The 27,719-nt window shown below is 47.6% G+C and overlaps 1 protein-coding gene across 3 annotated transcripts in view; it reads left to right on the plus strand.

Moving 5' to 3' along the window:
• The window catches only part of CAMSAP1 (calmodulin regulated spectrin associated protein 1), a 97,347-nt gene that overhangs the window by 9,321 nt on the left and 60,307 nt on the right, over nucleotides 1–27,719 (plus strand). For 2 of the 3 annotated variants that reach the window (XM_025359975.1, XM_025359976.1), the window contains exons 2-3: nucleotides 15,328–15,590; nucleotides 16,608–16,769. In XM_025359975.1, coding sequence (XP_025215760.1) covers nucleotides 15,328–15,590; nucleotides 16,608–16,769 — 425 coding nt within the window. Of the gene's footprint in view, nucleotides 1–15,327; nucleotides 15,591–16,607; nucleotides 16,770–27,719 lie in introns of those variants that run through there. The other variant, XM_025359977.1, reaches the window with a different exon arrangement.

The raw sequence follows: 27,719 nt of genomic DNA on the forward strand, positions 1-27,719 counted from the left end.
TAGTAGAGACGGGGTTTCACCGTGTTAGCCAGGATGGTCTTGATCTCCTGACCTCGTGATCCGCCCGTCTCGGCCTCCCAAAGTGCTGGGATTACAGGCTTGAGCCACCGCGCCCGGCCCTTTCTAGTTTCTTGAGCTAGGAACTTGTATTATTGATTTGAGACCTTTCCTCTTCTGATGGAAGAGTTTAGTGCTATAAATTTCCCACTTACTACTGCCACAGCTGCATCACACATATGTGTTGTATTTTCATGTTCGTTCAGTTCTAGGTATTTTAAAAAAATTTTCTTTGATAACTACTTCTTTGATGCATTGTCTTAGTCCATTTGGGCTGCTATAACAAAATAGAGTAGTCCCCTCTTACCAGTAACCTTTGGTCAACTGTGGCCTGAATATATTACATGGAAAATTCAGAAATAATTCATAAGTTTTAAATCGCATGCTATTCTGAGTAGCATGATGACGTCTCGCACCATCTTGCCTGGTACGTGACTCATCCCTTTGTCCAGCATGTCCACACTGTATATGCTGTCCTCGTAAGTCATTGATATCATCTGCTCCTGACCTCCCACTGTGGACATCGTCATGGCTTGATGACCCAGGATCTCCCCAAGCAGATAGTCAGTCCTCTGTCTGACCTATTGTCAGAAGATTGGGGGTAGCCTAAAGCTAGGTCACTACTACGCCTATGTCGTTCACCTCACTTCATCTCATCATCTAGGCATTTTCTCATCTCACATCCTCCTAAGAAGTGTGAGTATAGTACAGTAAAAGATGTTTTGAGGGCCAAGCGTGGTGGCTGACACCTGTAATCCAAGCACTTTGGGAAGCCAAGGTAGGACGATTGCTTGAGTCTAGGAATTTGAGACCAGCCTGGGCAACATAACAAGACATAGTCTCCACATTAAAAAGAGAATTAGCTGGGCGTGGTGGCTGTGGGCCTGTAGTCCCAGCTACTAAGGAGGCTGAGGTGGGAGGATCGTTTGAGTCGGGATTTGAGATTACAGTACCACTGCACTCCAGCCTGGGTAACAGAGTGAGACCCTGTCTCAAAAAATTTTTTGTGTGTAGGAAAGTATAGTACTGAGCCCAATATGTATGTATTTTGTTTCAGGAATCCACTGAGGGTCTTGGAGCTTATCCCTTGGGGATAAGAGGGAACTGCTGTACTTTTGAGTAATTTATAAATGACAGAAATTGATTGTTCACGGTTCTGGAGGCTGAGAAGCCCAAGATTAAAGTGCCAACAGATTTGGCGTGTGGCGAGGGCCCGTTCCTTATAGATGGCACCTTCTGAGCGTCCTCATATGTCAGAAGGGAGAGGCTCCCTCAAGCCTCCTTAGTCTCATTCACGAGAGTGAGGCCCTGGCGATCTGATCACCCCCAAAAGGCCCCACCTCTCAACACTGCCACATTGGGGATTAGGTTGCAGCATGAATTTTGGAGGGACAGAAAACACTTAGACCACAGCACTCCTCAGTGATTTCAAACTCTGATTTGCAAGTGTTGAGAGATTTTCCTGTTTTGTCTTACTATTTCCCATATGATTTCAGTAAGATAACCTAGTTTGATTTCTGTTCTTTTATACTCGTTAAGGTTTGTTTTGTGGCCTAGGATATGGTCTCTTTTAGTGAATGTTGCATGGGCATTTGGAAAAAAATGAGTGTTCTGCTGTTTGGTGGAGTGCTTTATCAGTTGTATTCTGCTAGTTGTTTGTGTTCTACTTTATATCTTTGTTGATTTTATGTCTAGTAATTCTGTCTAGGGGGTGTTGAGTCTGTAGCTATACTTGTAGATCTGTTCCTCTTTTTAGCTGTGTCAGCTTCTTCCGTGTACTTTGAGGCTCTGTAGTTTGGTGCATGAACTTTCAGGATTTTAAGGTCTTTCTGGTAGATCGATGCTTTTATCATTATGTAATGTCCCTTTTTGCTTCTCATAATTTTTCTACTTTATTAATGCAGTTCTGCTTTTTTTTTTTTTTAAGTGTTTGCATGGCATATCTTTTTTTCCCTCCTTTTATTTTTTAACCTACTTAAGTTGTTGAATTTGAAGTGTATTTCTTGTAAAGAGCATGTAATGATGTCATGTTTTTTAATCTACCCTCCACCAGTCTGTCTTTTGATTGGTGTATTTAGAGTATTTACATTTACTAATAATATTATATTGTTAACAATTAGTATTGGTATGTAGGACTTGAGCCTGACATTTTATTGCTTGTTTTCTGTTTGTTTCCTCTGTTTCTTGTTCCTGTTTCTCTTCTCTTGACTTCTTATTGGTTAAATGACCATTTTTTAGGATTTTTATCTAGACTTATTTATATTGTTTTTGGGTGTATCTCTTTGTATAATTTCTTAGTGATTGCTCTGGGTATTACGGTATACTTACGTGACTTATAACAGTTTACTGATATCCTTTTTTTACTATTGTCAGTGAAATGCGGAGACCTTTTTTCCATTTAGCTGCCCTTACTCTCCCTACTTTTAAATACCACTGTCTTGACCATCTGACGGTGTTATAATTTTTGTCATTGTGTGTAATTTAAAAAACTCATCAGGAGGGTAGTCTGTTGTGTTTACTCATTACTCACATATCTCCATTATTTTTTCTTTCTGGTCCTCCAAGATTCCTTATTTTCTTGCTGTTTGGACAGCTTCCTTTAGCCATTCTTTAAGGTTTGGCAGATTATTTTATTTTCCTTCAACAGAGAACATCTTTATTTCCTCTTCATTTTTTTAAGGATACTCTTGCTGGCTGTAGAATTTGTGGTTGATTGACAGTTATTTTCCTTCAGCACTTGAAAACTGTGCCACTTCCCTCTGGCCTCCATAGCTTCAGGTGAGAAGTCATAGTCATTGGAGTTGGTGTTCCCCTGTATGTATCGTGTCATTCCCCTCTGACTGCTTCAAAATATTTTGTCTTTAGTTTTAGAAGTATAGTCATGATGTGTCCTCGTGTGGATTTCTTAAAGAAGTTTATCTTTTTTGGAGTTCACTCAGTTTCTTAAAACATTTCATTCATTTGTGTCATTCAGCATGTTTGGGAAGATTTTCTCTTTCTGTTGCTCTTTCTCCACTTTGATCTGGCCTCGGGTGATAGAACCCTTGGGTCTTTTGTTATTCTCCCGCAGGTCTGGGAGGCTCTGTTCTTCTTTTCTTCATTGCATTTTCTGCCTGTTGTTCAGATTGGGTAAATTCTCTTGATCTGACCTCAAGTTCAGTGATTCTGTCTTCTGTCATCTCAGCTATTGCTCAGCCCATGCAGTGAGTTTTAAAATGTCTGTTACTATATTTTCCAGTTCTTCATTTGGCTCTCATTACCAAAATTTTCTGGTTTTGTTTCAGGAGAATTTGTGATTACTTGGGAGTGATTTCATGCTAGTTGCTTTAAAATCCTTGTCAGATAGTTCCAACATTTGATTTATCATGGTGGTTGTGCCAGTTCATTGTCCTCTGGTTAAAGTCATTTCTGATGGCTTCCCGATCATTTTGGCTATTTTGTTAGGAAGCTCTGGGTCCTGGTTTTATTTTAGCAGCAGTCACCTTGTTGAGGTTTAGCATGCAGGCCTGTCCTACTTTTGTGACCGTGGTTCTGGTGATAGTCTGACCTTCCTAGCCTTTGTGGTGCTTTTTCAGTCGCTTGACTTAGCCTCTCCCCTGGGGCTCCCGCGGGTCCCTGCTGATGTTGCTCGAGGGCAGAAGCAACTTCCTAGGCTGGGCAGCATGCTTCCTCTGGGTGGACATGGGAGTCTCTGCGCACAGGACCAAGAGCTTCCCAGGCTGGGTGTTTGTTTTATACCCCTGCCTCTGAGGGGTGGAACATTTCAGCATCACCACCAGGTGCGTGGAGTGTGGCTCCTGTGCCGGTGTCCACCCCTCCCCTCAGCTGGATGGCTTCCCTCAGTGGGGAGAGGAGTCCCATGACCAGTGGGGAAGGAGAGTGCCTCCTAAGCCAGATGCTGGTGATGGTGGTCCCACTTGCTGGATTACCCTGGTGCAGGGTGTGTCTAGTTTGTGGGAGGGTGTCTCAGGTCCACCCGATGGGGAAGGAGAGTGCCTCTGGGCTGAGTGCTCTCTTGCTGTTGTCCCTGCCTGCTGATTGTTAGTAGGGCTTGGGCTCACCTGGGGTGGTAGGTGGGACTCCCACTCGATCCAGGCCAGAATAAGTGTACCTGGGTTGCCTCTGTTGCTAGGCAGGGAGTCAGGAAGCATCAGGCCTGGGTCACCTCCTGTTGGGTGGGGGTCGTAAGAACACCCTGTTGCTGTGTTGGTCCTCCAGTCTGGGGCTCCAAGCCAGTTTGCCTTCCTCTTCCACCTTTCAGAGTCCTCCTTTGTCTCTTGGGTTCTCTCCAGGGTTTGTGATTGGGCTTAGAGGAGGGGAGCAGGGAGAGACAAGTCTGTGCCGTTTTATCCTGGCCAGAAATTCCTTCTGGCTGCTTGAAAAATCTTCTCTTTGTCTTTGGATTTCATCAGTATTCCTGTGAGTTCTTTGGTCTGTAGATGTCTTTTTTTGAATCCTGCTGGCATTTTGTAGTGCCTCTTGAGACTATGGTTTCATGAGTTTTACAGGTATTGGAAGATTCTCATCCATTGTATGTTTACTGTTTCTGCCCCATTTTTTCTTCTCCTTCGTGGGCCTCCAGTTACATTTCGGTGGCATAGGGTATGTTACTTATCTTCTCTTCTCTAATTTCCATTCTTCTCTCTCATTGTTCTTCACTCAGGATGCTTTAATTCTCTCGTGTGTATCTAATCTGTTCATCAGTCAATTGTATAAAGTTAAATTTAGTTACTATGTTTTTCTGTTCTATAACTTTTCTTTCTTCTCTTTTGATTTTACCTTTCTCTTCTTTTCTTTTTTCCTTTCTCCTTTTCTTTCTTCTTGCCTTTCCTGTGCTTTTCTTTCTTTTTCTCTTTTCATTTTTTTCTTCTTTTCTTTCTTTCCTCTCTCTCCTCTCTCCTTCTCATCCCTCTTCTCTTCTCCTCTCTTCTTTTCTTCTTTTACTGTCCTTCTCTCTCCTTCTCTTCTCTTTTCTCTTCTTTTCTTCTTTTGACAGGATCTCTTTCTCTCTCCCAGGCTGGAGTGCAGTGGTGCAGTCATGGCTCAGTGTAGCCTTGAACTCCTGGGCTCAAGTGATCCTCCAGTCGCAGCTTCCTGAGGAGCAGGGACCACAGGCAGGGACCACAGGCAAGGCAAGGACCACCTTGCCCGCCTAATTTTTAAAGCTTTTTGTAGAGATAGGGTCTCGCCGTGTTGCCTAGGTTGGTCTCAAACTCCTGAACTCAAATGATCTTCCTACCTTGGCCTCTCAAAGTATTGAGATTATAGATGTGAGCCACTGTGCCCAGCCTAGGATTTCTGATTTGTTCATTTTTTTTTTTTTTTTTTTTTTTTTTTTTTTTTGAGACAGAGTCTCTCTCTGTCGCCCAGGTTGGAGTGCAATCGTGGATCTTGGCTTACTGCAACCTCTGCTTCCCGAGTTCAAGAGATTCTCCTGCCTTAGTCTCCCGAGTAGCTGGGATTACAGGTGCATGCCACCACGCCTGGCTAATTTTTGTGCTTTTAGTAGAGACGGGGTTTCACCACGTTGGCCAGGATGTTCTCGGTCTCCTGACCTCGTGATCCACCCACCTTGGCCTCCCAGAGTGTTGGGATTACAGGCATGAGCCACTGTATCGGTCCATGATTTGTTCTTTTTTGAAAAATTTATTTATAGAGTTGGGGTCTTGCTATGTTACCCAGGCTGGTCTCCTGGGCTCAAGTGATCCACCTGCCTTAGCTTTCCAAAGTGCTGGGATTCCAGGTGTGAGCCACCACACCCAGCCTGTTTTGTTCTTTTTCTAATCTGTCAAGTTCTTTTTTCTTCTTCTTTTGATTTTTTGTAATTTCTACTTTTCTGTCCAAAATTTTAATTGTGTCTTTTTTGTTGCCATTGTTTGAAGCATGGTAACTGAAAGTCTATGGCTGATACCTCAAGTTGTAGGGTCCTGCGGGCCTGTTTCATCACCTTTGGTCTCCAGCAGTTTATTATGAAGTGTCTGCACGTGGTTTTCTAGGCTTCCTGAGCCTGTAAATGGGTGTCTTTCACCAGATTTGGGGAGATTTGGGCCATGTTTATTCATATACTTTTTTGCGCCAACCTTTTCTCTACTGACACAGTGTTGGAACTTTTGACATCATCTCATACTTGCCATTTTATCCCATCAGTTTCTTCTCTCTGTTCTTCAGATTGGGATTGTTTCTGTTGATCTATTTTCAGATTCACTGACTCCTCTGTCGTCGCCATTCTGTTGAGCGCATCCGGTGAATTTTAGGTTGCCATTGTACTTTTTAGTCCTGAAATTTTCGTTCTAGTTTTTAATTTCTCTACTGAGAACTTCTATTTTTTCATATATTTTAAGAGAGTGTATGTAGCTTTACCTCATGGAACTTATAATAGCTGTTTTAAAGTCTTTGATAACTAACATCTGGGTCATTTTGGGGTTGGCCTCTGTTGGTTTTCTTTTCCCTTGAAAATTGGTCACATTTTCCTTGTTCTTTGTTGAATAATTATGGATTGGGCTCTGGACATTTTGAACATCATGCTGTGAGACTGGTTTCTGGGTCCTGTTAAAGTCCTTTGGATAATGTTGATTTTGCTTTGCAGCTGGGTTGCAATAAAGCCCATTGGGTTCAGCCCAGGAGTCCGTTTTGCTGTCATGGGTGGTGGCTGCAGTGTTGGTTCAGCTTTCACAGCCTTGGCCTGTGGCCCCAGGCTTGCCCAAGGCACACACAGCTCAGGAGTCAGCCCGGATCGTGCAGGCTCATGCGTGTCTCTGGGGATCCCTCTCCAGCTCTCCTTTTGTGGATTCCCTCCACACTTTCTGGCTCCGAGGAACCCTTCTTCCTCAGCCACTGCCTAGAAAGATGGGGCTTTTCTCCTTCCTCACCCCACGCCTGGGCTTCCCTGTTTCCGCTGCTCGTGCCGCTACTGCACAGCTCTGTGACTGCAACCAGCTGGGTCAGGCTGGGAGAGAAAAGTGGGAGCCCTCAGGATTGCCCCTCCAGCTTGTAGGGGCCCCTTTTCCTGGTCCTCTGGCCAGAGAAAGACAGGGTTTCTCTCCGAGCCTGGCTGTCTGGGGCTGCCCTCAGGTCCAGCCAGGGCAGGAAAGAGAAAATGAACCTGAGGAGTCCCCTGTTTCGGGTTCCGTCTTCAGGATGGACCCTCCTCCCCAATGTGCCTGCTGTGGCTTACTTTCCAGAGTCCTTAGGTAAGTGTTTGTCTCTTGCCTAGAGTTTTTAGCTGTCGTCAGCGGGAGAGAGGGGCTGTCTTGAACTGTCTTCATCTTGGCAGACTTCAGGAGTCTGGGAGCTTGCTTCTATTACTGTTTCTGCTGGTGTTTGCTCATGATGTCTTGTCATTTTGCTTAACTGACCATTGTATGTGAAAGATTTGGAAATAATCTGAGGCCTAAGATGTCCTCTTTTCCCAGGGGCAGTGTCCGTCGACTTTCAGTGGTCCTTTTAGAGACAGGAACAGATCTGGTCATCCCACGCGAGGCCCTGGTGGAGGTGCCTCAGAGCTGTGCTCTAGTCCCCCTGAGGCTGGGCTGCTTCAAGTTCGCTCCTGCTCCTGGGTGCAGCCCTTCAAGTTTCCCACCCAGAGTGTGCGGTAGGTGTCACTGGGCAGGCCCCGGAGTCCAGATTTTGTCCTTAGAAAGGTGTGGTGCCAGAAACGCAGCCTTCCGTCTTTACCACCTCTCCTGGGATGGACAGCTCCTCCCAGGCACCCTCGGGGGAGGGCGTGGTCCAGGAAGCGGGACGGGTTCTCTGGATTGCGTCTTCTTCCTGAACTTGGCCTGGTGATTCCTCACCACCCGGTTGGGTGACCAGAGCCCCCCGCAGGTATGGATTGTGTGTGCGGAGCCTCTGTGGGTATGAGGGGTGTGTGTGTGTGTGTGTGTGTGTGTGTGTGTGTGTAGCCTCCTGCAGGTGTGGATTGTGTGTGCGGAGGCTCTGTGGGTGTGAGCTGTGTGTGTGTAGCATCCTATGGGTGTCAGTTGTGCGTGCGGAGCCTCCAAGGGTGTGGGTTGGGCGTGTGGAGCCTCCGTGGGTGTGAGCTGTGTGCACCGTCCTGCTGTGTCTGCCACTGGGGCTTGCTGGCCTAGCGTGGGGTCCACTGTGCCTGGAAGGAGGCTTCCTCCCACCCCGTCCCGAGGGGCCTCCCATGCTCCTTTGCCCACATTTGCTCCGTGCTTCCTTTCCAGGCTCAGGCTGTGCAGTTTGTGTTTCGGTTGCAGTGGCTGTGCCTCTTGGGGGTCTCGAGATTTCTTTGTGAGCTTGGGGGAGTGAGCTACGGGTGGGAGCTTATGAGGAGAGAACCTGGTGCCAGCACTTTTCCTGATGGGTTTCTGAGGTGTGAATGAGGATGGCCGGCCAGGCCTCAGGTGCAGAACCTCTGGCCTTAGAGTTTGTGCTCCGCTCTTACGATCCCATGCCCTCCCACGGCCTCTCAGAAGAGCTCAGGGGAAGGAGGAGGAGAGGCTATGAGGGTTGCCCCTTAGTGTCTGCCTCCCGGCCCATTGGGGTCACTGCCACTGTGCTCATGAGATGGCCCAGGGTGACTGCTGGCAGGCGGGCTCTGCGGCCCCTCCAGCCTCTCCTCACCAGCACATGGCCTCTGCTCCAGGCTTGCTCTTTCTCCACACTGGGGCTTCTCTTTGCTGAGAGTTCTCTGAGTTTCTGGGAGTGTTTTTGTTTCGTTCGGGCTTCTGCATGTGCTTCTTGGGGCATTGTTCCACAGTCACTTTGGATTCCTTGTCAGTCAGTCCCAACCTTGGGGACGTTGCTTTTTCTCCTGGGGGTTGCAGGTTTTCCTGTGGGTCTTTCTTTTTTGGCAAGGAGCTTTGGGTTGTGTGTTGGGCATTTGGAATATTGTATTTGGAGGCCACGGGTCCTGTTGGTAGCCTGAGATGTTGGTTTTGGTTTGTTCCAGCAGTTAGTCCACCCAGTTACGTCGAGTCTGCAGGCCCCGGCCTGCCTTCTGGGGGCTACAGTTGAGCGTGGGTTTCATTTTCGGTCTTTGTCCTGCTGCTCTGGCTGGGCTGCAGGCTGTGGCTCTCAGAGTGGCTGCTGTACCACTGTAGTTGTTTTAGGAGTGGCCAGGATGTGATGCAGATTTAAAGGGTCCCTCTCTCCAGCCCCCTGTTCTCTGGGACCCTCTCCCCTCCCTGGGAGGGGAGGAACCTGAAGGTTCCTGAGGGTCTCCCTTGCTGGCCTTCTGGCTGGAAGCCAGGTCTGCATCTGAGCCTGGTGTGGCGTGGCCGGGCCAGCGCCCTGTGGGGTGCGCGCTTGTCTGTGCACCTGCTGCTCCGCTGTTGAGGTGCCGTTTGTTACTGGTTGTCCCTGGGTGGGGGTCAGGTGGTCTTGGCCCTGTGGGGACCATTACATCAACTTTTCTTATCCTTGTGTCTGGCCCCTCCAGGATGGAGCTGGGGCATGGACCACTGGTTGCTTTTACCTCGAGTTGGAATTATTTCCGTTGGCTCCTTACATCCAAACAGGAAGAGTATCCACGTTTTCCAGGTGTTGATGCTCACAGCCACCTTTGGGGCCTCTGTGGAGGTGACTCTCTCAGTGTCAAATGCTGATAGCCAGTCCGCCCACGGGGACATTCTGGGTGAGTTGGTCTCAGCTCCCAGGTGGCTCAGACAAGCAGCAGAGCAGAGACTCACTGTCCTGCACAGCTCGGGGCTGTGCCTGGCACTGCAGTGGCCTGATCTCTTTTCCTGGGGCTGAGTTGGAGGCTGCGGGAGGAGCTGGCTTTAGGTTGGGCAGTGGCCACAGTTGTGGCACCTGCCAGAGGGGTCTTTGCCGTGTGCCGCCATGGAAGAGCCGGCGGTTGGTGTGGGCACCTCCTCCCGAACCCTGTGCAGGTGCCGCGGGAGGGCTGCAGTCGACAGATGGCCACTTCCTCACCTGCCCTTTCATCCTCATTGCAATAATAGTGACGGAAGGAATAACAGCTGAGACTCCCGTTTGCGTCCATGGAGCTTAGGCTCAGCTGGCGCAGGACAGGAGATGGACCCTTTCATAGTTCGGAATGGACAGGTAGGGGGCCAAGGTTCAGAGGATCCAGTAGGAGGCCGAGCTAGGACTCTGGGCCAGGTGGCTTTGCTGGGCCCTGCCCTTGGGAGACCCCAGCGCTCCACCTCCTACTCTCCGTCAGCTGCCACCCTTCTGAGTTCCTCCTGCACTTGGTGTTGACCCCACTGCAGACTGGTTAGAGTCTTCTGACCCCTTCCCAGGGCCTTTCTTTGCAGCTCCCACTGAGGCCTGCCCCGTAGCAGTCCGGCAGCCACCGCAAATGTGCTGCTCATGGGTACTGATGCAGCAGTCCGAGGAGTGACAGACAGCGCTGCCACCCTGACAGTGCTGTTGCCGACTCAGTCTCTAGTCTCTGTGGGTCCCTGCCCTGCCCGTGTCCTTGTTTGACTTTCACTCTGCCCCCTGTAGCCGCACTTCTCCCTACTTCCTCCAGGCCGGGCCCTCCCACTCAGCAGATGCCCTGTCTCCTGCTTAACGTAGTAAGACAAACTGCAGGTGCTGATGGGCCGCCCACCCCTTCCCTGCGTCTGTACCCTGACCCAGTGGAAGACGCTGCCTCGCCTGGGCCCTCTGTCCCTCCCCTCCGCCTCCCGAGGGGCCTCCTTCCTCAGGAGCAGCCCCCTCCTCTTCAGCCGCTCCCGTTGATTGGGTTTTCTTTTCGTCAACATTTCTCCAATCCTTAAAACAGACACATCTCTTTTGACCACACTTTCCCCTCAGAGCAGAGGCATAATTCCCGCTATCCTTACTTCCTTCCTTGTGTGCCTGCGGCCGTCTCTTCACCAGTTCTCAGAATGCTCTTCTTGAGGCTGCCAGCTGAGTCCGGCGGGCTCTGTGGTATTCATGCATGCATCCTTCTGAGCCTTCCCAGTTGCTCGCTGCCCCTTCAAAACCTTCTCCTGTGGCCTTGGCAGCACCATGTTCTGGCCCCGCCCCGCTCTCGGTTCACTTGTCTGTTTTTTTGGCTTCTCTCCCGATGTCTGTCCTGTGGGCTTGGTGTCCTCAAGTTGCCTTGACCAGCTTCTCCCACCGTGCCCGGCTCTCACTGGATGACTCGTCCCCCTGGGCATCAATGGCTGTGTATATGTAATGGGTTCCAAACCACGTCTCCAGCTGGTCCTTTTACTCTAGTGCTTCCAGTCTCCACGCCTCCCCGTTGGAAAGCTCCCTTTGGGTCCCACAGGCTCATCTCTCCTGTCCCCGACTGCCCTCCTCCTCCACGCTGCTGGTTTCCTGTATTAGGAAAAGGGACCGTCCTGCTCCAGGCTAGCAGGAATTACAAGTTTGGTGTCTTTGTCATACTGCATCAGGCACAGGCCTGCTGCTAGCGCCTCCTTGGTGGTGGCGCCCCTTCCCGGGGCTGCCTGCCTGTGTCAGCCTCCATTGTCTCTCCTGGCGATGACCACAGCAGCCTCCTGAGTCCAGGCTCATTCTCCAGTCTTGTTTACAGGGAACTCTAGCAGATGGGGTCTCCTTGTCCTCTGGCTTCTCTGACCCCCTTACTTGACGTGGTCTCGTTCCATTCCTTGTGTGCCTGCCTAAGCCTGTCTCGCTCTGCTCACAGATCCCACAGTGTCCAGTTCCTCCTGGTGCAGGCATGCATAAAAACCTGGTGAGTTAATGAATGAAACATCCAGTTTGCCTCTCCTGTGCAATTCTGAACTGTTGTCATTTGCTAAAATTCTCTTAACAGGTTCATTTTCATGTTTTCGTCTCCGTCTCTCCTACCCACCCCCCTGCTGGCTGCTTCCTTCCCTAAGAAGTTTCTCCATCTGCACATCCCACTGCCCCCCTGCCCTACTCCTCAGTGCAGGACTGGTGTCTGTTGCACCTCAGTCCCCCAGCACTCACCCTGTGTGACATCCCTCCGTATTGCGTGGAAATTACCTGTTGACTTTTCAGTTGTCTTACGAAGCTCAGCCTGAGAACACTGACTTTCTCTCTTTCTGTTTGACTCTGTGACATTTTTGTACATTTTCTGGCTAACATGGGTACTTAGTAATTGTCGAATGAATGTGTATTAATTCTGACAGTCTTACTAGTTTGTAGAAAGAACAACAACAACAAGAAACTACTAGAAGTGCATTGAAGGCATTAGAAAGAGTTTTTTTTTTTTTTTTTTTAAGTAGGTATTGATTTTGATAGAACATTAAACGTTCTAGAACTGTGCACATCCAACTCTTGCAGTAGCTGCCTTCATTGAAGTCGGTTACTCATGGACAAGTTCAGTATCTGAGGGCAGAACTGCCATGGCAGGGCCATGGAGGAGCGTGGCCACTGTCACCCTGTGGCGGGTCTGGCCAGGGTCTTCCTTAGGTCGGATGGGAAGGAGTGACATACATTTAGGAGGGCTTCGCCACTGTCTGAAGCTTTTATCTTTAGGAAGTGTGTCGTTTGCCTTTAATTCTCATTTTCCTACATCTGAAGTTGATGTGAATTAGTTGTGTTATGCATATTCATATATGAGTCAAAAAGGTGATTATATGAATCCCTTTATATTGATTGATTTTAAAAGTGGGCCACCCTATGGCAAACGTTTCTGCTTGGTGGATTGTAAAAGAGAAACTTAAATCAGAGCCGTGGTTGCTTTTTCCAGCCTAGCCAGGTTTCTGGATCTGTGACGTAGGCTCTGCCATTCTCCCTGGGGCTCACTCTGCTTCCATCTAAGGCCAGCCCTCCACTTACGTGCCTGTTCCATTGCCCCCTCTGCACAGAGCCATCACTCTGAGGGGTCCCCGGGGGACTTTCTCCTCAGCTGTGCCAGTTTCTGCTCTCCTAGGGGGCTGCATCGCAACTGTCCAAGTGGGAGGAGAGGGTGACTTGGACCAGGCTGGTTAGGCTCGAGGTGTCCCCAGACATCTGCATGGAGATGTCAGGTAGGCAGTTCAGGGCAGTGGTCGGGGCCAGAACTGTACATTTGGGGATGACTGTGTGTCTGTGGTATTTCTAGCCATGAGACTGAATCACGTCATTAGAGAGGAGATAGGAAGTGCCCCTTCCAGTATTTGGGGAAATGCGGGGCAGCTGGCCTAGGAGATGGGGATGGAGTGGGCAGTGAGATCAAGAGACAGAGGTCAGGTGTCCCGAAAGTCAGGAGAAAGGCTCCCTCCAAGAGCCCTGACTAGGTGGGCTGCTGGTGTGGTCAGTTGAGTAAGAGGAAGGCTGAGAGTGACTGTTGCATCTTTCCCCCAGCAGCCGGTGTGAACTGCTGCACACGTTGTCAGGTTATGGGATCCCTCGCTCAGTGCCCTCCCCTGACTTCCCTCCACGACCCATGGGTGCACACTCCACAGGCCGCCTGTCCCTGGCCACCTTGCTCCTGTTTCCTGGGACGTCTCAGGCGTGTGCAGGGTGGCCCTGTGCGCTCCTCTGCAGGTCAGCTTTCCTTGAGCAGTTTGTAAGGAGAACAGAAGTCTTCCCCTGTGCTTGGCGTTGGGTTCTGTTCCTTGTGTCACTGCTGGGCCCTGTTGTATTTCAAAAGTTCCGACGATTTCAGACTAGGGGGCTACTCGATGTGGTCAGCAAGTATAGGATGTGAGTCTGTTAACGTCTGCTAAGCCAGCCTGCCATAGCTGGAGCCCTGTCCGCCCTTGGGTTGCTGTGGTGACCTAATCATCGTGTACAATGGTGCTTAAAACAAAAATGCTGTGTAAACGGTGGCTGCGGCCATTTAGAAATAAACCAGCTGTGAGGTGCTCAGATTGTGGGGAAATGACCAGACTCCACGGGACCATAATGAAGTGACTCAGGGCTCAGGAAAACAGTGAAGGAAGCCAGAAGAGATGGCAGCAGAGAGAGAGAGGGGTGCTGTGGGGACCATGGCCACAGCTGGTTCTTCCCCGGGGAAGAGCTTAGGAGAGCTTGGCTCTGAGCTCAAGACAGGTTTGTTAGTGTCCCCGTGAACGCCTCTGGTGTTACCGGTTGTCTCAATACGGGGAATCAGTGGGATTTCTTCATAAGCTGTTCTGTGGAGATGGTAGTCCTTTCTAAACTCTGTGAGGTGGGAGTGTCTGCACCTCCTGGCAGATTGTTGAGCATGGGGCACATTAAAGACCTGGGGGTCACATGTTTCCCAAATGCATCTGACCGTAGAGATGTCCCTCGTCCTCCGTCTTCATTGAGACAGCTGTTGACGTCTTGTGAGACAGTGTGAGGGGCATAGTGGCACGGCTAGAAAACTGGGTGAGGCCAGCCATGACACATTTAGTGTCCTGTGTGTATGCTGCTCCTGTGGTGTTTGTGTGGGAGGTGGCGTATGTTGCAGCCGGAAGTATACAGTAGGCTCTCTGGATCAGATTGTGTAGGTTCAGGCTGGTCTCTGCCTCCTGTGGCCTTCAGCAAGTCACTTACTTTCTCTGTGCCTCAGTTTCTCATTTGTAATGTGTGGATGGTAGTCCTCATTTGAGGGCACTGCAGTGGCAAGATTAAGTAGCATAGTTCATGTCAAGAATTTGATGCTGCCGGGTCCAAAAATGGAAGAAGGCTGATTGCTGCTGCTGCTGTGTCGTTGTCATGGTTACAGTGGCACCACGCCTGCCTGGCTGCCTCTTCTGTAAAGACCATGGGTGTCCAGCCTCTGTTATTACTTCCGATTTTCATGTCAGAAAGAGGATGCTGGGCTCCCTCCCTGGGCTGATGCTGGCCATGCCCACATGCCCTCTCTGCTGGTGTCACCAGGCACTACATGGTCCTCGCCTGTGCTGGTTTCCCCTCAGCCCCATTAACACCCTCAGGGCTCTCATGCCTACCTTCTTACTACTCTTAAGTTAGGACAGTTGTCCATTGAGGTCAAGTGGTGGAGGACACAAAATGATTTCAGTTGTCTGTGTTCACAGAGTAGGCTGAGATGCTACAGTTGCCTTTGTAAGCACAGAAGACAACAGAATTATTGAGACACCTGGAGCCTTTTCATGTTGTTAGTTGCCCATTTAATCAATCAATCAATCAATTAGTTTTTTTGAGACTTGGTCTCCCTCTGTTGCCCAGGCTGGAGTACAGTGGTACAGTGACAGTTCACTGCAACCTTGAACTCCTGACTGAAGCAATCGTCCTGCCCCAGCCTCCCAAAGTGCTGGGACTACAGTGGCACACCACTGCGCCCAGCCATTCTCCTTTTCTTGATTGTGCCTTTTGTCTGGGATTGCACTGGAAGGGGCTCCCATGTGGGCCCTTGTCGTGGTGCTGCTCAGGACGCATGTGGATCTTGTATGTCATGCTCACCTGGTCATCCCCTCCCTGTCTTAGATAACATCCCCGAGGACCTCAGAGACCCTTTCTACGTTGACCAGTATGAGCAGGAGCACATTAAGCCGCCTGTTATCAAGCTTCTCCTGTCCAGCGAGCTGTACTGCCGTGTCTGCAGCCTCATCCTGAAAGGGGACCAGGTGGCCGCCTTACAGGGACACCAGTCTGTCATCCAGGCCCTGTCCCGGAAAGGGATCTATGTGATGGAGAGTGATGACACCCCCGTGACAGAGTCCGACCTCAGTCGCGCACCCATAAAAATGGTGAGTGGTCTGCGGTGGCCGCCCCCAGGGGCCATCCTCTGGAGCTGTGGGCTCTTGTGTGGCGCACCTGGCGCGTGGATGGTGTGAACACGGTGTGCAGCGAGGTGGTGGAGACCCGTGCTTTTGCACACTGTCGTTCCTTAGGAAACTGCATCTCTTTTAAAGCACATGACTGTTGTGGAGGATGGGGAAAAGAGAGCTTCCACTGAGCCCTTTTTCTCATTGGGAATGCTCTGTGAATGCTGAGATTGGAGTGAGGCGTATTCATACAGATACTTGAGGCAGACTCTATACAGGTGAGAAATGTGATTGTCGCGCCCATTCTGTTAGGTTGTTTCATGCATACTTTGTGCTAAAATAACTCAGTCTGCCTTTTTCTCACCAAAGTATCCCGCCCCCATCTTTCTCTGAAGGCTTGCTACTGGTGTGCCTTTTGCAGAGTGTTCTGGGTCAGGGCCATTCTCGGTGCCTCCTGCACTGCCTTTGTTTGGTTGCTCCCATGGCATTCCCGCTGAGACCGGGTGCCATGTGGTGGGTGAAGAGAGTGTTACTCCTGTCGTGAGGAAGCTGCACTAAGTCGTGGTGCAGCTCTAGCAGGTAGAGCTCTGGACTAGGAGCCTGAGCCCTTTGGTGGGCAGTTGGCCTGGGACAGGTCTCCTGTCTGCCTTCCCACAGCCATGATGTGGGAATCGCATTGCCTTTCCTGGGAGTCCCACAGGGCTGTTGAGGAAATAATAAATGACAGTGTGAGACAGTGCACCATGGGCCGCAGGGCTGGCCTGCCTGCCTGAGAACGGACTCCTGTTTCCTAGCGGTCTCGAGGGTTGGCCAGAAATGCCAGGCTTGAAATAGTGATGGTGAGGGGGAGGCAGGTCTCAGATCTGAGTATCTCTTCAGACGGAAAGGGCGAGGGATGAAGAAATTAGGCCAGGATTCTGAGTATGAGCAGGTTCTCTGCATCAGAACCTGGTAAGAGGGGTGGGTTTGAGGGATTATAGCTGCTGCCTCTGCCCCTAGAGTGCCCACATGGCGATGGTGGACGCCCTGATGATGGCCTACACTGTGGAGATGATCAGCATCGAGAAGGTGGTGGCCAGTGTCAAGCGCTTCTCAACGTTCAGTGCCTCGAAAGAACTTCCGTACGACCTCGAGGACGCCATGGTGTTCTGGATCAACAAGGTGAGTGCCCTGCCTAGATGTGGCGTGTGACTCTGCTCCTGTGTCTGGTCCCCTTTTCACTTGAGAGCAGCACACTTTGTCATGCTGAGACCCAGCTCTTCATTCGGGACAAATCATATTTTGTGTCCAGAAATGTGTCTGCTGTAGTTAAAAAGAAGCAAAGCAAGCAGACGTTGTTCCCGCAGGCCGAGAGTAGAGGGTGATGCATTTATGTCTGAAAATGCAGCACATGTCGGTGATTTAAGTGCCTTAAAAAAAATTTTTTTTTTGAGACAGGGTCTCACTCTGTCCCCCAGGCTGGAGTGCAGTGGCACAATCGTGGCTTACTACAGCCTTGACCTCCCAGGCTCCAAGTGATCCTCCCGCCTCAGCCTCCTGAGTAGCTGGGATCACAGGCACGTGCTACTATGCTTGGCTAATTTATTTTTTATTTTTATTTTTAGTAGAGATGGAGTCTCACTCTGTTGCCCAGGCTGGTCTTGAACTCCCAGGCTCAAGCAGTCCTACCTCTTTGGCCTCTTAAAGTGCTGGGATTACAGGAATGAGCTACCACACCCGGCCAGTGAATAATTTCTTTTTATTTTCATAGTATGCACCTACATGCAATAAAGGAATTTATCAAAATGCCTTTAGAAGGCATTTTGATTATTAAGAAAAAAACATGGCATTTTCCCAAACGCTATTTTCTCCTTTTACATTTAGAAGCTCATAGTGTAATTTTTAATACAATATATGTGAAGAATGTTTATTTTTAGTAGTGTAATTATTTATAGGGTTACTTTACCAGAGGTTTTGGTTAGTAAGCATCCTGTTATGTATGTAAAAAGGTGTTGAAGTTTGTGTGTTAACACAGCGAAGGAACTAGAGGATTGTGTGGCCTGTGTAAGGCTGTATTAGTGCACCTGAGGAGGAGGCTCACGCGGGATGGCTCTGGAGTTACTGATGGTTAGCTTGCACACGCAGAGCCAGGCCAGTGCTCCATCTGCTGGTTCCCTGGAAGGCCCCTCTGTCTCAAGGCCTTTTGTGACAGGCGGGTCTTTGTCAGGAGTTGGCAAAGGTTTGTGCTTTGACTTGTTCTAAGACAGTTGCTCTGCTTTTTAGCTGTTTTCCTCCCCAAGCTTGGGGTTGGGGAAGCAGGTCTTACATTTGCTTATCCTGCAGTGAGGTGGGGACAGAAAGCCACAGGGTTTTCTAGGACTCACTGGAGCCTCTGGGCCCTAGTTCAGATTTGGGTGCCAGTCAGTACCATCTCCGCCCCACTCTGCCTCTGCCCATGAGGACGCCTCTTGGTGGCGAGCGCCACGTCTTACTCATCCCTGGCTCTCACCTGACAGCGTGCGTGTGGGAAGTGCTTGCAAGAATTCTGTGAAAAATGGTGTTCAGGACTAGCTCACGTTTCCAGAGGAGCCTGAGCTTTGGGGACGCTCCTGTATACTAGCGGAAGCTTCCTGTGATCAAAAGTCAAATTTTAGCTTTTCTTTAACATCTTTTATCGATTTTTTCCTTATATTAGAAATGACATAGTTATAGAAAATATAGAAACTATGGATGAGCAAAAAGAATAAAATGTAAATTACCCATAATCTTATCACCTATGCAAATGGTTAACATTTTGGTAAAAATTCTGGTAGTTTTTCTTTTTTTGTATGTGTTATATAGGTCTGCAGCCCAGTGGGGAGCTTACTGTACATTCTGTCGTGAGCCACGTTTCTACTTGGTGCGGTACGGTGCAGTGAGTTTCTGCCCATTGGCCAGATACTTGATGCCAGCCGTTCCAGTGACTCCCCCGTGGCCCTTCTGTGATCTCAGTGTTGCTGGAGGTCAAGTTGTCCCTTCTCTGTCTGTCCAGTAGTCTCTGTCCAGCCACGATGATTTCCCTCAGGCCGCGTTTGTGCGAGGGGAATGGTTGTTCCTATTTAAGGACTTTTTTTTTGTTTGCTTGTTTTTTTTTTTTTTTTGGCCAAATCTGATCCTAAAGATTGTAACATTTTCCTTCCTATTAGTTTGTGTAGCTGTCTTTTCCCATGTTTTCCCATATCTTGGACATTATTAAAAATTACTTGCCCATTTGCGAGGTGAAAAATAGTGTCTTTTTTTTTTTTTTTTTTTTTTTTTTTGAGACGGAGTCTCACTCTGTCGCCCAGGCTGGAATGCAGTGGCCGGATCTCAGCTCACTGCAAACTCCGCCTCCCGGGTTTACGCCATTCTCCTGCCTCAGCCTCCCGAGTAGCTGGGACTACAGGCGCCCGCCACCTCGCCCGGCTAGTTTTTTGTATTTTTTAGTAGAGACGGGGTTTCACCGGGTTAGCCAGGATGGTCTCGATCTGCTGACCTCGTGATCCGCCCGTCTCGGCCTCCCAAAGTGCTGGGATTACAGGCTTGAGCCACCGCGCCCGGCCAATAGTGTCTTTTTCTATGGTAAAGGCATAGAAAAACTTAATTCTGGGTAAAATTGCAGTTTAGAAAATAGAGCATCTGTCTGACTCTTTACCCTACTTCTCTGGTGAATCACTTGTTCGTTATTTTGCCCGTGTTTCTTTGGGCAGGAGAGTATGTTTATTTTTCTTTGCCGTATTTCTTTGGGCAGGAGGGTGTTTCTTTTTCCTTTGCTTGGTCACGTTTTTCATATTTGCTGTGCATTTATAAGTGACTTTTCAGGCTGTTGTGGCCTCTGTGTTTCTGTGGACTTGGCAGATAAATAGAAGGTAGTCTCCTTGTAACCCAGAGGCATCATTTTCCTTCCGTGCTATTCTCGTTTCTACTGTTTCTACCTCCGTATTTTAAAGAAATACATTGTATTTCCGGCTCCTGACTCCTCATTTGTGGACATGATCTACTGAGGTAGGATTGTGACAAACAGCAGTTACAGTGGCCCTCCATTGCCGTCCTCCTCATTCCCCTGTGGTTGCACTGACAGCTTTGGACACATTCACGGTCAGACTTGATGTTCCTGTGGTCAGGCACCGTTTTCACAGCTCATGTGCCTTTCCTTTATTATGCTTTGTTTTTCCGGGAGTTAATATTTGCTTTAGTTTTCATGACCTTTTCTTTTTTCTCATGCATTAGTTACATTTGTATTCAGTGTTTTCCATGTTTTACTGTTTTCTTGGCATTTCCATAGGAATTTCAGTTCCTTACGTTAGTGGTTTCTGCTTGTGTGACTTTCTCCTGGGTGTGAGTCCTCAATGCAGGATGCGATGCCGGCTGAATGCTTCCAGAGCACCTTTTGCAGTGTGAACGCCCGGGTGTGTGGGAAGCACCAGTTCCCTGAGCAGCCTCTCACCCGCGCTGTGTTCCTAGGCGCTCTCCATGATGGGTTCTCAGATGCTTCACTGGCTTTGAGCTGTGCCCCAAAGCTTACACCGTTCAGGTGGGTTTTCTCCCCACTGGAAATCGCTGCATGTTTAATAAGCTTGGGGCGGTTGGTATGATTTCCATAAGGGTGAGTTTTTTCTCCAGCATCAATTCTTTGATGCATAAGGTCTGAATTCCTTCTGGGCATAGATACCGTGTTTCCAAGATGCCTGCTGTGCGCGGCTGCATTTGAGTGCAGGTTTCAGCTTCTCACACCCACACCTGGGTCACTCCCTCCTTGGGTTTGGCTCTGTGTCATCCTCTGCAGCAGCTGTGGGGGAGTGGCCACGTTCTGAGTCTCTGTGGCGTCCCTCTGGGACTGTGTCCTGCCCCTGCCTGCATGGTTTCTGCTCCGGCCACCTGCGTGTCTGCCATCCTGAACTTTCCTCCCTTCACCTCTGCTCCAGGCCGCTCACCCGCCTCCTCCTGGCCGGGGTCCCCACCCTGGGTGCAGGAGCCTTCCTGCCGTCTGAGGAAAGGCTGATGCTGTGCATTTCCATGACCATTTCTGAGAGAGCTTCTGACGGAGCCTTCCTCCACCTTTCCTTGGTGATTGTGTAACTAGATGGAAGCGCTTTCCCCAGCTTGAGGGGGTTGCCCAAATGTCTTCTGTCTTCCAGGCTGAGGAATCCGCTACTGTGTGGGTTCCCTGTCCTGTGTGTGACCCAGATGACCTCACTCAGGTTCTCCTCCTTCCTGGGTGCTCTGAAGTTTCACCGTGAACCACCTTGCAGGGGCTCTTTTTATTTTTTATTGATGCCCAGCCAGTTGTTGTCTCTTTCTCTCTGTTTTTTTTTTGGAGACAGAGTCTCCTTCTGTGGCCTGGGCTGGAGTGTAGTTGTGCCATTGCGGCTCACTGCAGCCTGACCTCCCAGGCTCAAGCAATTCTCCCACCCCAGCCTCCTGAGTAGCTGGGACTACAGGCATGCACCACAGTGCCTGGCTGATTAAATTTTTTTTTTTTTTTAATTAGAGACGTGGTCTTGCTATATTGCCCAGGCTAGTTTTGAACTACTGGGCTCAAGCAATTCTCCTGCCTTGGCTTCCCAAAATGGTGGGATTACAGGTGTGAGCCACCACGCCTGGCCTCTTTTTGTCTTTTTTTTTTTTTTAAAGACAGCTGTACTGAGATGTATTTTATATGAAGTCAGTGGATCTGTTTCCTTGAGGTTTGATAAGCAGTCGTTTGTTTAGCATTCGCCACGATCAAGGTAATGTTTCCATCACCCTCAACAAGCTCTTCCATGGTCCTTTGCAGTTAATCCTCTACCCCAATGCAGGTAACTACTCATCTGCCTTCTTCACTGTGGGTTGGTTTTGATAAAAGTGAAGTTGTGTGGCACGTGCTCTTCTTGTGTTTGACTTCTTCCAGTGAACCAAGTGTTTCTGAGACTGGCGCGTGGCGCTGCGTCTGTCGGAAGTTCTGCTGGAGCTTGGTGGAGTTCCGTCGTGTGCATACCCTGGTTCGTTTATCCGTCCACCTGTTGACGGACACTTGGGTTGTTTCCAGTTTTTGCCGATTTTGAATAAAACGACTAGGGACATTTGTGTGCAAGTCTCTGTGTGCAGATATATTTTTATTTCTCTCTCTCTTTTTTGTTTTTAGACGTAGTCTCACTCTGCCGCCCAGGCTAGAGGGTCAGTGGCGAGGTCTCGGCTCACTGCACCCTTCGCCTCCTGGGTTCAGGCAATTCTCTTGCCTCAGCCTCCGAGTAGCTGAGATTACAGTTGCCCGCCGCCACACCTGGCTAATTTTTGTATTTTTAGTAGGGACGGAGTTTCACCATGTTGGCCAGGCTGGTCTTGAACTCCTGACCTCAGATGATCCACCCATCTTAGCCTCCCAAAGTGCTGGGATTACAGGTGTCAGCTACTGTGCCCAGCCATATTTTTATTTCTTTAAGTAAAAATTTAGGAGTAGAATCGCTGGGTCATGTGATGATTATATATAACTTAATATAAGTATATGTGAGTTCAATCTTCAGAATAAATGGCCAAAATGTTTTCCAGTGATTGTAGCATTTAGAACTCTCACTAGCAAGATAGAATTCCAGTTGCTCTACATTTGTTATTGTCCGTCTTTTCTCTTTAGCCCTTTGAGTGGATGTGTAACTGTCTCTCATTGTCGTTTTAATTTGTGTTTTCCTAAGATGCTTGTCTCCATTCTTTTGTGAGGTGCTTTTTCAAATATTTTGCCCAGTTTTTAACTGGGTTGTCTTATCAAGTTGCAAGAGTTTTTAGAAATGTATATATTGAGAATCAAGTGCCTTGTCAGATGTGTGTATCGTGAAGATCTTCTCCCAGGCCGGCCACCTTTTTGTTTCCTTAACAGTGTCTGTTAAAAAGCAAAGGTTGGCAGGGTGTGGTGGTTCACACCTGTAATCACAGCACTTTAGGAGGCCGAGGCGGGCAGATTGCCTGAGGTCAGGAGTTCAAGACCAGCTTGGCCAAAAGTGGTGAAACCCTGTCTCTACTAAAAATACAAAAATTAGTCAGGCATGATGGCAGGTGCCTGTAATCCCAGCCACTCGGGAGACTGAGGCGGGCAAGACTTGAACCAGGGAGGTGGAGGTTGCAGTGAGCTGAGATCATGCCACTGCACTCTAGTCTGGACGACAGAGCAAGACTGTGTTTCAAAAACCAAGCAAAGGCTTTTGAAGTTTTCTTTGTAGCCTGATTTATCAGTATTTCCTTTTATGGTTTGTCCTTTTGTGTCTTACAGAAGAAATCTTGACCAACTCCAAGGTTGTGAGGAGTTTCTCCTACGTTTTCTTCTAGAAGTTTTATTGTTTTAGCTCTTACGTTTGCCTCTATGACCCATTTTGAGTTCATTTTTATGAATGATGTGAGGGAAGGGTTGAGATTCATTTTTTTCTTTATATAGATAGCAATTCTGAAACCATTTATGGAAGAGATTTTTCTTTCCTTATTGAATTACTTTGACAGCTTTGTTGAAAATCAGTAAACCACATATATGTGAGTCTGTTTCTGGATTCTGTTCTGTTCCGCTGATGTTTGTGTCTGGTTTATAGGAATACTTGTAATTGGACAATGTTAAGTCTTCCAGCCATATCCTTTGTATTAAAAAATAATTGTTTTTGGCTGGGCGTGGTGGCTCACACCTGTAATCTCAGCGCTTTGAGCGGCTGAGGTGGGTGGGTCACTTGAGGTCAGGAGTTCAAGATCAGCCTGCCTAACATGGTGAAACCCCGTCTCTACTAAAAATACAAAAAAATTAGCTGGGCGCAGTGGCGGGTGCCTGTAGTCCCAGCTACTTGGGAGGCTGAGGCAGGAGAATGGCAGGAACCCGGGAGGTGGAGCTTGCAGTGAGCCGAGATCGCGCCACTGCACTCCAGCCAGGGGAACAGAGCGAGACTCCGTCTCAAAAAAAAAAAAAAAAAAACTAGCCAGGCATGGTGGTGCATGCCTGTAATCCTAGCTACTCGGGAGGTTGAGACAGGAGAATCTCTTGAACCTGGGAAGCAGAGGTTGCAGTGAGCCGAGATCATGCCACTGCACTCCAGCCTGGGTGACAAGAGTGAAACTCCATTTCAGGGGAAAAAAATTGTTTTTACTATTCTAGGTCCCCACAGACATGCTTGTATCGCTCATTTTGTGTAGACTTGACAGCTTCACAGCTTCTCTCAGCCATGTTTCATGGTTTTTCAGGGTAACGTTTTGTGTATAGTTTAACTTTATTCTCTTTTGTGTTTTGGATTCTGTTATAAATGGTGTTCTCCTAATTTCATTTTCCAGTTGTTTACTAGTCTGTAGAAATGTAATTAATAATTTGTATATTGACTTTATATTTTGTGACCTTGCTCAACTTATTTGTTCTAGTGGCATTGAGAAAATTCCTTAAGATTTTCTACGTATGTGATCATGTTGTCTGTGTATAAAGTCATTTGTATTGCTATTTAAGGTGTATGCTCTTTTTTAATTATAAAGGTTTTTTTTTTTTTTTCCTTATTGCACTGTTTAGTACCTCAGGTAGAATGTTGAATAGAATTGGTGAAAGAAGACATTTTTGTTTGTACTTAATCTTAGGGAATAAAGATTTACTGTATTAACCATTGAAATGATGAATGTTGGTTGTAATTTTTTTTCATCGGTGCCCTTTATTAGGAGTTCCCTGCCCCTGTGCCCCCTCTTTTTTTTTTTTGAGACATGGTCTCACCCTGTGGCCCAGGCTGGAGTACAGTGGTATGATCATAGCTCACTGTAGCCTCATCCTCCTGAGCTCAAGCAATCCTGCCTCAGCCTCCTGAATAGCTGGGACTACAGGCACACACCACCACGCCTGGCTAAGTTTTAAAACAGTTTTTGTAGAGGGGATTTTTGCCATGTTGACCAGGCTGATCTGGAACTCCTGAGCTCAAAGGATCCGCCCACCTCGGCCTCCGACCCCTGGCCAGGAGTTCCCTTCTATTTTGAGTTTGCTTAGGGTATTTTTTTCACGAATACATATTGAATTTTGTCAGATGCCTTTCTGTATTTATTGAGATGATTATATGGCTTTTCTTTTTTTTTTTTTTTTTTTTGAGACGGAGTCTCGCTCTGTCGCCCAGGCTGGAGTGCAGTGGCCGGATCTCAGCTCACTGCAAGCTCCGCCTCCTGGGTTTACGCCATTCTCCTGCCTCAGCCTCCCGAGTAGCTGGGACTACAGGCGCTCGCCATCTCGCCCGGCTAGTTTTTTGTATTTTTTAGTAGAGACGGGGTTTCACCGTGTTAGCCAGGATGGTCTCGATCTCCTGACCTCGTGATCCGCCCGTCTCGGCCTCCCAAAGTGCTGGGATTACAGGCTTGAGCCACCGCGCCCGGCCTATATGGCTTTTCATTTTTAGTGTGTTGGTACAATGATTTATGTTAATTGATTTTCAGATGTTGAACCAGCCCTTCCATCCCCAGGACAGATACAAATTGGTTGTGTTTATTATTTGTTTTGTATATTGATGGATCCTATTTGCTAATGTATTGTTGATGATTTTCCTGTCAATGTTCTTGGCAGATATTGGTCTGTAGTTTTTTTTCTCATAATGTATTTCTCTTGTTTTGGTGTCAGAGTAATGTTGGGCTAAAAAAGTGAGTTGGGAAGTATTAATAAAGTAAAAGGAAATTAAATATTAAATTCACTGGTAAAGCAATCTGGAAGTGGAGTTTTCCTAGAAGATTTTAATTATGAATTTAATTTCTTTAATATACATATGATAATAGATTTTCTATTTAGCATTGTGTCAGCTTTGGTAATTTGTGACTTTCAAGGGGTCAGTTTTATTTCAGTAGTTGAATTCATTGGCATAAGGTTTGTATTTCTTTATTTTCCTTTTAATATACCTGCGATCTCTAGTGACAGAGTCCTGTTTGTTTCCTGAGGTTGGCAATTTCTTTTATTTTTCTTTACATTGATTAGTCCGATTTATCAAGTTTATTAATCTTCTAAAAATCTGCTTTTAGTTTTTATTTTCTCTATTTAATACTTAATTTTCTTTTACCTTTATTATTATTTTCTATTCTGGGTTTAATTTGTTCTCCTTGTCTAATTTTTTAAGGGGGGAGTTAGTTATTGAAGCCGGTTTTCATTTTTAAGACAGGTATTTAAAGCTGTTGATTCCTCTCTAAGCAGTGCTTTAGCTGTGCGTTATATATTTTTATAGGCCGTGTCTTTCATCATTCTCTTTAAAATATTTTGTTTCTCCTGTGAGTTCTTGTTTTATCACTGGGTTATCTAGAAGTCGGATGTTTAACTTCCAAACACTTAAAGAGAGGTTCCAGATAGCTTTTTGTGTTGTGATTTCTGGTTTAATTCTGTTGTCAGGGAACATACTCTGTGTGATTTTCAACCTTTTAAGTTTATTGGGACTTAGGGTCCGCCACGTGCCTTCCATTGCAGAATGTTTAATATGCATTTGAAAAGAATATTCTGCTGTTTGAAGGTAGCGTGTCTTCAGTGTCAGTGCAGATTGGTTGTTGGTGGTGTTTGCGTCTCCTTCACCGTTTTCCTGTTTTTGGTCCTATTAGTAGGTTAATCTGAGAGGAGGGTGGAAGGTCCTGAGCTGTGCGCTTGTAACCTGCCATTTGGTTCTGTCAGTTTTTGCTTTGTGTGTTTTCAAAGTCTGTTATGTTTACACATATTCATGTTTTTGATATTAGTTGATGAATTAACCCTTTTGTCATTATGAGATGTCGCTTTTTATCACTGGTGATAATCGTTGTCCCAAAAGTCTACTTCATTTAATGTGGATGTGGATTCAAGAGTGCTTGTGAATTGTGGCTGCACGGTGTGTTTCATTCCTTTCACTTTTAACCTCTCGTCTTTCTCTTTAAAGTGAATTTTTTGTAGATGCTGTATAGTTGCTCTTGCTTTTTTATTCATCTGATAATCTCTTGGAGTGTTTAGACCAATTGCATTTAATGTGATTATCCATAAGGCTTGGTTTTACCATCTGGTCTGTTTCTGTTTCTCTCTTTTCTTTTTCTTTCCTCTTTTAAGGCTCATGTTGGATTTTTTTAGTATTCCCTTTTATCCTCCAGTATTGTGTAGGGGTTGCTTTAGGCTTCCTGTCTGCATCTTTAGACCATCGCAGGCTGCCTGCAAGTCCAAGTGATGCCACCGCACAAATAGAAGATGCGTCTTTTCCTTGCTGACCTTTGTGTCACTGTTGTCATTCATTTTGCTGCAACCCCAGCTGTGCTGTTATGGCTTTCTTTTGTCTTTTAAAGTATTTAAAAATTGAGAACAAAAGTCATTAATATGTATCCATATAATTTTCATTCTTGTTGTTCTTAATTCTTTTGCATACATCAAGAGTTTCACACATTTTGGTCTCAGGACCTTTTCTTTTCTTTTTTTTTTTTTTGAGACGGAGTCTCGCTCTGTCGCCCAGGCTGGAGTGCAGTGGCCGGATCTCAGCTCACTGCAAGCTCCGCCTCCCAGGTTTACGCCATTCTCCTGCCTCGGCCTCCCGAGTAGCTGGGACTACAGGCGCCCGCCACCTCGCCCAGCTAGTTTTTTGTATTTTTTAGTAGAGACGGGGTTTCACCCTGCTAGCCAGGATGGTCTCGATCTCCTGACCTCGTGATCCACCCGTTTCCCAAAGTGCTGGGATTACAGGCTTGAGCCACCGCGCCCGGCCAGGACCTTTTCTTTTTTATTTTTCTTTTTATTTCTTTTTTTTTTGAGATGGAGTTTTGCTTTTGTTACCCAGGTTGGAGTGCAATGGCGTGATCTCGGTTCACTGCAACCTCCCCCTCCTGGGTTCAGGCAGTTCTCCTGCCAGCCTCCGGAATAGCTGGGATTACAGGCGCCTGCCACTATGCCCAGCTAGTTTTGTATTTTTAGTAGAGATGGAGTTTCTCCATGTTGGTCAGGCTGGTCTCGAACTTCCGACCTCAGGTGATCTGCCCACCTTGGTCTCCTAAAGTGCTGGGATTACAGGCGTGAGCCACCGCGCCTCGCCAGGACCTCTTTATATTCTTAAATTGCTGTGGACCTCAGATAACTTACATTTTTTTTTTTTTTTTTTTTTTTGATAGAGATGGGGCCTTGCTGTGTTGCCCAGGCTGTTCTCAAACACCTGACCTCCAGCGAGCTTCCTG

Source organism: Theropithecus gelada, chromosome 15 (genome assembly GCF_003255815.1).
Source record: "Theropithecus gelada isolate Dixy chromosome 15, Tgel_1.0, whole genome shotgun sequence".
Lineage (NCBI taxonomy): Eukaryota > Metazoa > Chordata > Mammalia > Primates > Cercopithecidae > Theropithecus > Theropithecus gelada.